General features: G+C 34.2%; 1 protein-coding gene across 3 annotated transcripts in view; it reads right to left on the bottom strand.

The window, feature by feature from the left end:
• The window catches only part of LTN1 (listerin E3 ubiquitin protein ligase 1), an 89,282-nt gene that overhangs the window by 35,063 nt on the left and 40,243 nt on the right, over positions 1-13,976 (bottom strand). For all 3 annotated transcript variants that reach the window (XM_069075063.1, XM_069075064.1, XM_069075065.1), the window contains exons 17-18: positions 3,785-3,944; positions 1,992-2,096 (exon numbers count right to left, since the gene is read on the bottom strand). In XM_069075063.1, coding sequence (XP_068931164.1) covers positions 1,992-2,096; positions 3,785-3,944 — 265 coding nt within the window. The remainder of the gene's footprint in view (positions 1-1,991; positions 2,097-3,784; positions 3,945-13,976) is intronic.

Raw genomic sequence — 13,976 nt, 5'->3', positions numbered from 1 at the left:
GAGAAAAAGTAAGAGTCATTCACTAAATAAATGGGAACTGATATCATTATCAAAGAAAATTTTAAAAAGTCAACAATAGACCCTAGAAAATATATGCATTAAGGAGGCAGAAGGAGAAAAAGGAGAAAGAGTACTCAGGAGACATAAGGAAAGAAATATGTAAGTTCATTGTTGTGGAAGCCAAAAGGGAGATAATCAAGTAGGAGGATGTGTGGTTACCACAACACTACAGAGATGTAGGGGATTACAACTGCAAAAAGACCACAGAAGTTAGCAATTAAGTGACTGATACCCTTGACAAAAAAATACCAAATATATGGTGTCATGGCATCATATTGTAAAGGATTTTAAGGAAAACTGGCATTAGGAGAAAGGGTAAGAAGTAATGTAAAAATCAAATAGCTCCATTTCAATAGGTTTAGTAGTTAGTGAATGGGACAAGACAGGTTATAATGAAGCTTTAGAACATGGCAGAGTTAAGGAAAAGCTTTTTTTAAAGTATTGAGGAATACATGTTTATAGACAAAAGAGAAATTGCTAACAGAAATTGTCACAGATATGATAGGGAAAAGGGATTAATATTAATGACAGGGCAAGATCAGAGGAGAAAAGAAATGGGATAAAAAAATCAGAATTCACCTTAACAAGGACTATCTCCTTTGAAATAGTAAGAAAGAAAAAAAAACATAGGGAACATAAAAATTCTGAACTGGGGAAACTCAAATCAGTAGTTACAAGTAGTGATGAGGACAAAGATATAGCCATATGATTGTTGTGTTCACAATAGAAATGAAGGTCATGGAAACTGCACAATGAAGGTGAGAAAATCAGAACTGTGAGGTTCAAGGAGCAAAGAGTGAAAAAGGGAGATGCTAGAAGAACACTGTGAACTTTGGACTTCAGTACCAAGGAAAGTCTTCAGATGGCTACAATTAGGATAGGGTAGCATATGAGATGGTTTGGAGATCAAAAACAAATGCTTCTTAAGTGACATTGCAAAAACAATATCTGGAAGCAGTATGAGAAGCATACTTATCACTTTTCTTCTCAACTTGAATTGAAAGACAAGAGTAGCCTTCCATGGAAAAGGTATGTCATTAGGTGAAATCTAGGTTTAGTCAAAACAAGGAGTTAGAAAGACTAACCAAGGAAAGGGTCATTAATGTCCATTAATTACTGAAAAATGCTGATAGTACATATTATACTTTACTGAAATCAGCAAAGTGATTTCTTTAAATAATAATAACACCAATAGGGGGCTTTCAATAGAAAAAAAAAGCTTAAGTTAGTGCATGCCTAAGGCAAAATAATATGAAGTACTCTAGAAACAGCTTGAGTGGGGGAGAATACTTCCAACTGGGGCAATCAGAGGAAGGTGGCAGTGATTTTTCCACTGTCCACACAGCTTCTTTGATACAATTTGCTCTTCAATATTTTAACTTTTGTATTTCATTACATCTCTCGGTATATGACTAGAAATACTTTCAATTAAGAGTTTAATTCAATTATTAAAAGCTACTTCCATACTATCACACAAGGTAGTTCTAAACATCTGCTGCCTAACTTTCTTAAAGAGCTCAGAAAAACTGATTTATTTAAATACAATTTTCTTCTTTTAAGAGCAAAGGATAATGAAGATCTGCTTCTACTACTTTGACAAGTCAAAAAAAGTTAATTTGCCCTAACTCTGAAAAAGTAATCACTTCATGACAAAAACTGACAGTTCTGGTTCAAAGTAAGAGAACAGACTTTTGAAATGCATTGTTTAGACAAGCAAAAAGCAATGCCAAAATCAAATAGTCACTTTCCTCAAATAGAATTCAGTTGAAAAGCATTTGGAAAAGAGCATTCCTACAAAAATGATAAATCTTTAAAAATATAATTGGTGTTTCCTAAAACTATATAAGCTCATTAGTTCATTTCAGTGAAAGGTAGCATGCATGACTGCCTAAAGAGAAATTATAAAGTATAATAATAATAAATTAAAATACCCTTCTGTTGTCTTATACAGTTGTTTAAGATCATCAGGTAAAATGTTCTTAGAATGTATCAGTTTAGAAATTGTTAAAGCCCAAAGTTTACCAGTGTCCCTGGACCTAAAAGAAAAACAACAGAAGAAAATTATTAAAAAATCTATTTTCTAAAATTTATTACTGGTTTGAAAACTGGCTATAAAGGCCATCTTTGTAAAAATATTATGTATCTTTCAAAATGCAAATAAAACAACTTTGACCCCTCATATCCTTTAATTTGGCAAAAAAAGGAAAAAGTCTGTGCTGAAGAGATAGTGAGCAGGTGGTAACACAAATTCATTGCTAGTCAGGGGCAGCTAGGTGGGGCAGTGAATAGAGCACCGGCCCTGGAGTCAGGAGAACCTGAGTTCAAATCCAGCATCAGACACAACACAAAACACTAGCTGTGTGACCTTGGGCAAGTCACTTAACCCCAATTGCCCTCCCCAAAAAAGGCAAAAAAAAAAAATTCAATGCTAGTAGAGCTGTGAACTGATCCAAATATTTCATAAAACTCAACTGGAACTATACTACAAAAGATACTAATCCTTAAATTTAAACTTTTTGATCAAATGATCCAAGGCTAACCATCAAAGGCCAATTAGAGAAAGGTTGCATATGTACCAAAATATTCACCACAGAACTATTTTTAAAAGCAAAAAGCTGGAAATAGTGTGTATTCAACAATTACAGAGAATGGTTTAACCATATGTGGTATATGAAAGTAATGAAAATACACGAAGATCGGTACAAATTAATGCAGAACCAGTAAACAATATACACAATGGTGACAATAATGTAAATGAAAACCATACTAAAAGACAATAAAATTCAGGTTAAATGTCATAATGTCGGTCTCAAATTTATAAAGTATAGATCTTTCCTTTTCGTTAACAAATAGTAAATTACAAAAACAAAAACTGTTTGAAGTATTAGGCTGTTTTACTGAGGGTTTTTTTTTTTTATGTGAAGGTACTGTATCTGGGAGGGTTTGTTACTGCAAATGGGGGGAAAATACCAAATATGTCAATTAAATGTGGTTTTTTTTTAATTATCCAGAGGGTATCTAATTTACCCTATGTCTATATAGCTCTCTATCTATTGCCAAGCCAAAAGTGTTATTTTCTTAAGCTTCTGGTATCCTCACTAATAAACGACTTCTACTGTTTATATCAGCTAACATTCTAAATCCAAAAAGGATCTAGAACCTCCAAGTCCTATGGGCAGTAATGGAATGAAGGTTAAGGTGGGGCCTAGGCATGCATTTACTAGATGTGACCCATCTATTGGGGAATGACTAAAACTGCAATACAGGAAAATAATGGAATATTATTGTTTCATATGAAATAGATAAATACAGATTCAGAGAAATGAGGGAAGTATTTTAGAAGTAAATGAAATCACAGCTAAAATATACATATGTATATATACACACACATATCTCATTTCCATGATTTTACACAAAATACTTCATATACACTTCTGTAATTTTCTAAATGACACTGAATTAGGCAATGCAAATATTATTATCCTAATTTTTAAAATGAGATAACTGAGACTTGGGGATAGTAAGTGACCTTCCCATAGGTACAGAGTGGTATTGATTAAAGAAGACTCACATTATCTTCAACACAGTTTACTACCAATCTCAAGATAAAGAAAAAAATTTAAATCAATTCTCTTGGTGAAAAGGCAGTACATGAAGTCAGCTCCACATCTCCCGACAGTCTACATCAAAAATAAAGAAGTCAGGAACTAAAAGGGCTTTTTACCTGATAAATATCAATTGTAGCAGTCCAGGTATCTTGCTAAGCATACATAAATTATCATAAGTAATTCCCATTCCTTGAAGCGTCTCACAGAATTCAATTAGCATGCTATTTGGATTTTCTAATTCTTCACACCACTGCAACGAATACAGCAATTCTGCAACTAATGAAGAGATCAGACTAAAAAGATATACTTGCATAAACACTTCAGCCATTTCTATTTGCCCAATCTCACTTCCCAATACTGAGCATTCTGCCTATTCCTGTCAAAATACCGTAAGGACCACATGATATGCAAATACAGATCTAGAATAAGAAGTTCAAATGGTTATGTCATAGCCATGGATTCAAGGATGAAGTTTTATTTTTGCATTTGGAAAAGTCCACTTAACATGCAAAGAGTAAGTGCTAGGCTCTTCTCCTTGCCCCAACTTTTTCACTTTGAATAATTAGTTAGCTGCACTACTTATCATTTCAGCTTCTTATTCTTTCCACAATATATGTTTTACTCCCCTATCAAGAGGCTAAATGTTGTATGGGGGGGATCATTTTTAAAATTAAATTTTATTAATTTTTTAAAATATACTTTATGTTTAAAATTGAATCCCTCCCTCTTTACCCATCCCCCATTGTGACTAGAGAAGGCCACCAAGCAACAGAGATAGATAGCTAGATATAGATATGTAAAACCATCTGATGCATACTCCTATTTATCAGTTCTTTTTCTGGAGATGGACAACACCTTCCATCATAGGTCCTTTGTAGTTGATTTGAATATTTATAATTACTCAAAATAACTTGTTCAGTTATTCTTCAAAAAACATTGCTGTTACTATATATAATGTTCTCTTGGTTCTGCTCATTTCATTCTTCATTATTTCATACAAGTCTTCCCATGTTTTGCTAAAATCAAACTTATCATTTCTTACAGCATGGCAATCAATATTGCATCACATTGTATACCACAACTTGTTCAGCCATTCCCCAACTGATGGACATCTCCTCAATTTCAGTTCTATAGTACAACAATGAGAGCTGCTATAAACATTTTAGAACATATAGGTTCTTTTCCTTTTTCTCTGATCACTTTGGGAAACAGACCTAATAGTGGTATTGCTGGGTCAATGGGTATATAGTTTTAACTCTCCAGATTGCTGTCCAAAATGGTCTCATTGTTTCACCAACAGTATATTAGTGTCACAATTTTTCCACATCCCCTCTAATATCTGTCATTTCCCCCTTCTATCATTTTAGCTGATCTGATAGGTTAGGTGATATCTCAAAATTGTTTTAATTTGTATTTTTCTAGTTAACAGTGATTTAGAACTTTTTTTCATATGACTATAGATAACTTTGAATTCTTCATCCAAAACTGCCTTTTCATATCCTTTGACCATTTATCAATTGGAGAATAACTCACAGTTTTATAAATTTGACAAAGTTCTCTATATATCTGAGATATAAGACCTTTATCCAAGAAACCATCCATAAAAAATATGCCCAATTTTCTGTTTTCATTCTAATCTTGGCTATATTGGTTTTATTTGTACAAAACGTTTTTAATTTAATATAATCAAAATTCCCATTTTAAATCTCAGAACGCTATCTCTTACTCATAAGTTCTCCTACCCATAAATCTGATAGGTAATATGTTCCATATGTCCTTCTAATTTACTTATATTCCCCCTTTTTTTATCTAGGTCATAAATCCATTTTGACCTTATCTTGATTAATGGTCACAAGATATTGGTCTACATCTAATTTCTACCAGACTGCTTTACAGTTTTCCCAACAATTTTTCCCCAAATAGTGAATTCTTGTCCCAAAGGCTTAAATCTTTTTATTTGTCACACACACTATAATCATTTACTACTGTGCATTGTGTGTCTACTCTGTTCCACCAACCTACCTATTTCTTTGAATGCTTTTTTGGGGGGGCCAGCGGGAAAGAAGGTAAGGCAATTGGGGTTAAGCGACTCGCCCAACATCACACAGCTAGAGTATCAAGTGTCTGAGGCCAAATTTGAACTCAGGTTCTCCTGATTCCAAGGCTGACGCTCTATTCACTATGCCACCTCGCTGCCCCTGATCTACCTATTTCTTATCCAGTAGCAGACAGTTATAATTACCACCTTATAATACAGTTTAAGATCTGGTACTGCCAAAACTCTTCCCTTCACATTTTCCCCCATTAATTCCTGTAATATTCTTACCTTTTATTCTTCCAAATGAATTGTCATTTTTTCTAACTCAATGAAATAATTTTTTTGTTAATTTAATTGGAATGGCACTGAACAAGTAATTACTTTAGGTAGAAGTGTTATTTTTGTCATATTGGCTCTGCTTACCCATGAACAATTAATATTTCTCCAATGATTTAAATTTGACTTTACTTGTATAGTGTTTCATGTTTATATAGTTCCTGGGTTTGTCCTGGAGGGTGTACCCCAAGGTATTTTATGCTCTCTACGGTTTTTTAAAATGGAATAGCCCTTACTATTTCTTCTTGCAGAACTTTCTTGGTGATTACAGAAATGCTGATGATTTATGTGGGTTTATTTTACACTTATATTTATGTACATATTATTTATATATATATATATATTTTTTAGGTCCTATTATTTTGATAAAATTGTTTCAATTAGCTTTTTGGCTGACTCTTCAGGATTTTCCAAGTATATCATCATAATGTCCACAAAAAGAGATAGCTTACCCATATAAAAGAGATATAAAAGAGATAGTTACCCATTCTCATACTTCAATGTCTTTTTCTCTTATTGCTATTACTAGCATTTCTAATAAAATATTGAATAATATTAATGATAATGGGCATTGTTTCATTCCTTCTCTTATTGGGAAGACTTCCAGCTTATTCCCATTTCAAAAGTAATGCTTGCTGATGGTTTTAGATAGATGCTTATCATTTTAAAGAAAATCCATTTACACCTATGCTTTCAATAGAAACAAATGTATTTTATCAAAAGTTTTTTCTGCTTCTATTGAGATAATCATGACTTTTCTTACTTTTGTTACTGATATGATAAATTATGTTAAGTCTTTCTTACGTTAAACGATTCCTGTTATAAATCCCATTTGGTCACAATGTAAAATCTTCATGATATATTGTTGTGGTCTACTAGCTAACATTTTATTTGAGATTTTTTGCATCTATATTCATTATAATTTTCTGTCTCTGTTTTTGCTCTTCCTGGTTTAGGTATCAGCTCTATATTTTTTCTTTATTGCTATTTGCTTTTTGGAGGGGGGAGGGCAGGGCAATTGGGGTTAAGTGACTTGCCCAAGGTCACACGGTTATTAAGTGTTAAGTGTCTGAGGCCAAATTTGAACTTGGGTCCTCCTGACTCTAGGGCTGGTGCTCTATTCACTGCGCTACCTAGCCGCTCCCTCTATCTCTGTTATTAATAGAGTTCAGACTTCTTTGCCTATTATTCCAGATCATTTATTTAATATTGGAATTAGTTGAACTTTAAATGTCTGGAAAAATTCATCTATAAATCCATCTGGTCCTGATGCTTTTTTCTTAGGATGCTCATTTCTGACCTGTTTAATTTTCCTAAAATAGGTTATTTAGATGTTCTATTTCCTCTTTGTTAATCAACACAGTTTTTATTTCACTCAAATTGTTAAATTTACTGGCATATAATGGGGCAAAAAAAAATTCCTAATACTTGCTTTGATTTCATCATCATTAGTGGTATTATATTGACCCTTTTCATCTTTGAGACTCGTGATTTGTTTTCCTTCTTTCTTAATATTATTAACCAAAATTGTTTTTTTTTTTCATAAGACCAACTCCTAGTTATACTTATTAATTCTTACATTAAAGTTTGTTAATCTCACCTTTAATTTTTAGGATTTCTAATTTGGTATTTAATTGAGGGGTTTTATTTTTCTAGTTTTAAAAATTGCAAACCCAATTCACTGATCTGCTCTTTCTCTATTTTACTGATATAAGAATTTAAAGATATACATTTTTCTGAATACTGCTTTTACTGCATCCAATGGGTCTTGGTATATTATCTCATTAAATATCATTCTCTTTAATAAAATTATTTATTCTCTGGTTTGCCCTTTAAGCTACTCATTCTTTAAGATAGGTTAGTCTCCAAATAACATTTAATCTGTATTTCCATGGTCACTTGTGAAATGAAAGTTTTAATGTATTATAATCTGAAAAGAATGAATTTAATATTTTTGCTTTTATGCACTTAACTATAAAGTTTTTATATCCTAACACGTGGTCAATTTTTTAAAGGTATCATATACCAAAGAGAAAAAGATATATTTCTTTTTATTCCAATTCAATTCTCTTCAGACACCTATCATATCTAGTTTACCTAAGATTCTAATTATCTCCTTTACTTTTTTTTTTAACTTAGATTTATCTAGTTCTGCGAGGGGAAGGTTGAAGTCCCCCACTATGAAAGTGTTCCTATCCTTTTCCATATGTAATTCATTCAGCTTTTCCTTTTAAAATTTTTAGTGCTACAGCATTTTGTGCATATAGGTTTAATATTGATGATACCTTTTACATAATAAAGTTTCCCTATTTATCTCTTTTAATTATTTTAGCTTTATTACATGTGGCTTTAACTTCACCTGGTTCTTGTAGGTCAGATTTTCTGTTCAGTCCTGGTCTTTTCCTCAAGAAAACCTTAAAGTTCTTTAATTCACTATTCATTTTTTCCCTATGCAGGATTACAGTCAGCTTTACTAGGTAAGCTATTCTTCAAACCAGTTCCTTTATTCTTAAGAATATCATCTTCCATGCCCTTCAGTCTTTTAATGTAGAAGCTGCTAATTCTTGTGCTATTCTAACTATATCTCCACAATATTTAAACTGTATCTTTCTATTGCCTGAAGAAGTTTTTCCTTGACCTGGGAGCTTCAAAACTTACCTATAATGTTCCTATGAGTCTTCATTTTGGCATATCTTTGGTGACCCATGGATTTTTCCAATTTCTATCTTACCCTCTAGTCCAGAGGTTCCCAAACTAATTTGGCCTACCACACCCTTTAAAAAAATTACTCAATGTCCCCCCTGGAAATCTATTTTCTTTTAGCCTTTAATGGCTTATTTAAAAATTCCATCATTTCAAAAAAATATTTTTTTTAATGAAGCATCTTAAATTTAATAATTTATTGTAAATTTGTGGGGGTTTTCCTGCATTTTAATTTTGATAACACAATATTGCATCATGTAACCATGTAGTATCATACTGTAAACAAGTCACTACATGCAAATATTCCTGCTAATGCATGTTGGACTTTCCAAAAATGCATGAAATGCTCACCTGCCAACATTTGCTTGTTAAGACCCGTCGGCAGACTTAACCACTGATCAGTTATAACTTGAATTTTGTGTGTTTATTTGGAAAATAATGCAATCATTATGACTTTAACTGTCATACAACAGATTAAACATGTACAAAGGGTTTTTCAAAATTTTCTTCTCAGGGCAGCTAGGTAGCACAGTGAATAGAGCACCAATCCTGGAGTCAAGAGGACCTGAATTCAAATCCAGCCTCAGACACTTGACTAACTAGCTGTGTGACCTTGGGCAAGTCACTTAACACCAATTGCCTTGCCTTCCCCCCTCCAAAAAAAATTTTTTTTTCTTCTCTTCTTTCCTTATTTTCCACCACCCCCTTATTATTACTCAATGCACCCCCTGGATCATTCTAGTGCCCTATAGGAGACAAAATTGCCTACTTTGGGAGCCTATGCTCAAGTTCTAGAACTTCAGGGATTTTTTCTTAATTTCTTCAAGTATAATGTCTAGACTTTTTTTTAGCATAACTTTCATGTAGTCCAACAATTCTTCTATTGTCTCTCCTTGATATGTTTTCACATCAGTTATTTTTGCAATGAGATTTCAAATTCTTTTTTATTTTTTTCAGTTATTTTGATTTTTGTTATTTTATCTTGGTATTTTATGAAGTTATCATCTTCTGCTTACCCAAATCTATTTTTTTAAGAAACTATTTTCTTCTCTATTTCTGAATCTCTTCTAATTGGTTGACTTTCTTTTCATAATTTTCTACTATTACTCTTATTTTTTCTCCTAATTTTTCTTCAACCTTTCTGATTTTAAAGTCCTTTTAAATCTCTTCCATGAACTCTTTTTGGGCTTGTGACCATTTTACCTTTTTCTCTGAAACTTTAGAAGGAACTGTTTTGACTTCACTTCTTCTGAGTTTGAACTCTGATCTTCTCTATCACCACAGTAGCTATCTATGGTTGAGTTCTTTCTCTTTTGTTTATTCATTTTTTTAGCAGCTTATTTATTGGTTGTTAACTGTATGTTAAAGTCAAGCTCTAACCCCAAGGTGTGGGGGATGTCTCAGATATCAGGTTTTTTATGCTATTTTTTTCTGAACTCTATCTGGCAGTCTGACCTCAAGTACTGGGACCCCCAGCAATGCTGTCCCCACAAACACAATAACTCCCTACAATCATTCCCATGGCTACAAAAGTTTCAGTTCATCTCTGTGCCCTGGAACTGAAACCTGGGACTCTGCTCTCCTGTAAGCTGCCATAGCCAGGAGGGTCCTATCCCTTTACCACCACACTCATCATACTTGATCCTGCTCACTCACGGCCTGGGATCACCTCTGGTCACCTGGGATTCAGATCCACCACCAGCAGAGGGTCCTAGAATTTTCCCCCTGACACCCAGAGTCCATGGTGCAAAACTTCCTGAACCTGAAGCTACCACCTATACAGCTGCCCTCAGAGCCTGTGGTTTGCTGATTTGATGGTGCCTACCCCAAAGTACCTGCACTTCAATCAGGCAAGACCACCACCCTGGGAGGTCAGATCTTTCCTAGTGTCTATCCAATCTGTTTTAGGCTAGAAAACTGCTTTACCCCAACTTTAAATTATTTCCACCCCTCTAAAGTTCTCTTTAAGACATTATTTAAAATTATTAGTGGGGAAATTTAGGAGAGCCAGGAAATTTCCTGCCTTTTAATGTCATTTTCCCAGAAACCCCCACTGGAAGAAAGAAATAACAACAGATCTATATAAGCCCTCCAAATTTCTCATCTAACCATTTTTATAAAAGCCTTACCCAGACAAAATACCCATCCGTATTGTTATCTGGAACTCTATCTACTCTAAAAAAGCAAGAAAACAGATTTTGCTGACATTCCAAGAGGAACAACAATCTGAAGGAGAGTACTGATATGCCGAGAGAAGATTCTGAGAAGATGGTGCAGTGGGTCAGAAAATTCCAAGCTCTCCAGATTTCCCCCACAAATGAGATAATAATAGCACTTCAGGGTAAACATAGTGAGGTAAAAATAACTAAGAGTAGGGGTGAGACAACCAGGAGAAATTATAAGAAAAATTCCAGGATCAGGTTTGGTCCCTGTGCAGAGTAAACACCTCCAGACTAGGATCGCTTAAACAGGTGGCAAGTCCTGGGGTTAGTTGGGTTGGGAGGCTGCCTCCACCCCAGATGAAGAAACTTTTACCCCTAGAACAGTAAGGGGAGTTGGGCATCTGAGTCAGGGAAGACTGTGGGAAACTCTGCTGACAAGGAACGCCAGACTCAGCTGTGCTACAGAGACACAGCCAGGGTACCCTCAAGAAGGAAACAACAAATGTCCAATGAGTGCAAAAGCAATGGGGTGGGGATGCTGCTGGTTGTGGGCATGTACAGGAGGCTGGAGGTCTCGGTTTTGGTTCCAGACCTGAGGGGAGAACTGAAGGAGGATATGAGGCTACAAAAACTAAGCTGCTTCAAATTAAAAAAAAAAAATGAACAGGCCAAGGAGAAAGAATTCAACCACAAAGAGTTAGGGACAGAGAAGACTGGAGTTCATCTTCAGAGAACACTGAAGCAAAGAAACCATCTTCTACACTAAAGAGTAATGTCAAATGGTCACCTGCCCAAAAAGAATTCATTGAAGAACTTAAAAAAAGACTTTAAAAATCAAATGACAGAGACTGAGGAAAAATTTAAAAGAAAAATAAGAATACAAGGAAAACAAGAAGATTATGACAAGAAAGTTAGGCTATTAGAAAAGGAGATTCAGAATCTTAAGGAAGAAAATGACTCCTTGAAAATCAGAATTAGGCAAGGAGAAGCTAGCCAAGTTATAAGAAATCAAGAAATAGGGGAGGCCAGGTAGCACAGTAAGAGCACCGGCTCCAGTGTCAGGATGACCTGGGGATCGAATCCGGGCTCAGACATTTAGCACCCACCCAGAAACACCTGGCCGTGTAACCTTGAGCAAGTTACTTAACCCCAATTGCTTAGGGGCGGCCAGGTGGCTCAGTGAGTAAGAGCACTGGTCCTAGTGTCGGGATGACCTGGGGATTGAATCTGGACTCAGATACTTAGCACCACATCCAGAAATAACTGGCCGTATAACCTTGAGCAAGTTACTTAACCCCAATTGCTTAAAAAAAAAAAAGAAATCAAGAAATAATAAAACAAAATATAAAGAATGAAAAAAGAGAAGACAATGTGAAATATCTCATAAGAAAACTCATCTAGAAAACAGATCAAGAAGAGAAAACAAAAGAATTATCAGACTACCTAAAAGCTATGATCAAAAAAAGAATATTGATACAATAATACAAGAAATAATTAAAGAAAATTATGCTGATACATTAGAATAAGAGGGGAAAGTAAAAATAGAAAAAATTCACCAATCACCACCTGAAAAAGATCCTCTGAGGAAAACCCACAGGAGTATCATAGTCAAATTCCAAAATCCCCCAGCTCAAGGATAAAATATTATGAGCAACAAGAAAAATCAATTTAAATATGGCAATCCACAATTACAACCACATAAAACCTAGCAGCAAAGACACTAAAAGATCACAGGTCTTGGAACACTATATATCAAAGAGCAAAAAACTAGGGTTCTGGCCGAAAATGACATACCCAGCAAAGCTAAGCATAAGCCTGAATGGAAAAAAAAAATGAACACTTAATGAACTGTCAGACTTTCAGGATTTAAAAAAAAAAAAAACTGAACTTAACAGAAAATCTGCCATACAAGAACCAAGAGACATAAAAGGTACATACCAAAGACTAATTACAAGGGACTCAATAAAGGACAGGCTACTTACCTTTTAAAATGTATGCCTAAAATTTTTATTAGTTAACTGGGTAGCTTGTAAGAAAGACTGAGGTAGACCTGAGTATGATATGATTTTAAAAAAGTAAAACTTTTTAGGAACAGTTAAAAAGAGTAATTATCTTATACAAATGAGGTGTGAGAGGAAGAACCAACACAGAGGAATTAGATGGGAAAAGAGGGCTGGTAGTTCTGGAAACCTATTTTCACTGAGAATGGGTTCAAGAGGTAAATATGTATCTAGAAAAGTATAAAAGTCTTCTAAATTCAGAAAGAAATAAAACACTAAGGGGATAAGAAGGGGGAAAGGATAAAGGAGGGATCTTTAGAGGGGAGGATGAAGGAATAGGTTAAAGGGGGGTACAGAAGTATGTTTAGATTAATAGGAATGGGAGTAAAAGGGAGAGATCCTTGGAGGTGGAAGTAAATTAAGTAACAGGAAGGCAAAGCAGCAGGTAGAAGTAGAGGAGTGGGAAAGAACAGAAAATAGGAGATACACACAAACATAATATAAAGAGCAGGAGTAGAATTTGTGAGGGAAAAAGAAGGAAGGCTGTAATCATGAGTTCAGACAAAGTTAAGGCTAAAACAGATTGAATCAAATAAGAAAAATAGGCCCGGTCAGTCGAACTTGTCAATGCTGTTTTGGATTATTTAAAACAACTAGACAGTATAAGGTGGGAATATTGCTATAGTGTACAAAATGATAAACTAGTGAACTTGGAAAAATATGGGAAGACTTGGATTTATGGAGGAAGAGGTTATCCACCCTCAGAGAAACAGGTTAAATAAGTATAATACAGTCTTACATAGATGCATATAAATATAAAAGTTTATATATGACAATGATTATAGCTATCTAAGGTTATGTATATGTATGTTTATGTATACATGTATATTTTTGTGTATATATGTATCTATATATTGTATGCTTACATATGTGCATGTGTGTATGTGTATAGATATATATTTATATCTAAATATATAGATAGATATATATGTATGTATAACTATGCTTAATTGTAGCCTTCTAGGGGGGAAAAGAACAAAGTAAAAAGTATACAGCAAAGAACAAAAGA

Source organism: Petaurus breviceps, unplaced genomic scaffold (assembly GCF_028583685.1).
Source record: "Petaurus breviceps papuanus isolate PSGF00001 unplaced genomic scaffold, PetGlider_PUasm1.0 90897, whole genome shotgun sequence".
Classification (NCBI taxonomy): Eukaryota; Metazoa; Chordata; class Mammalia; order Diprotodontia; family Petauridae; genus Petaurus; species Petaurus breviceps.
This window is presented reverse-complemented; position numbering and strand designations above follow the sequence as displayed.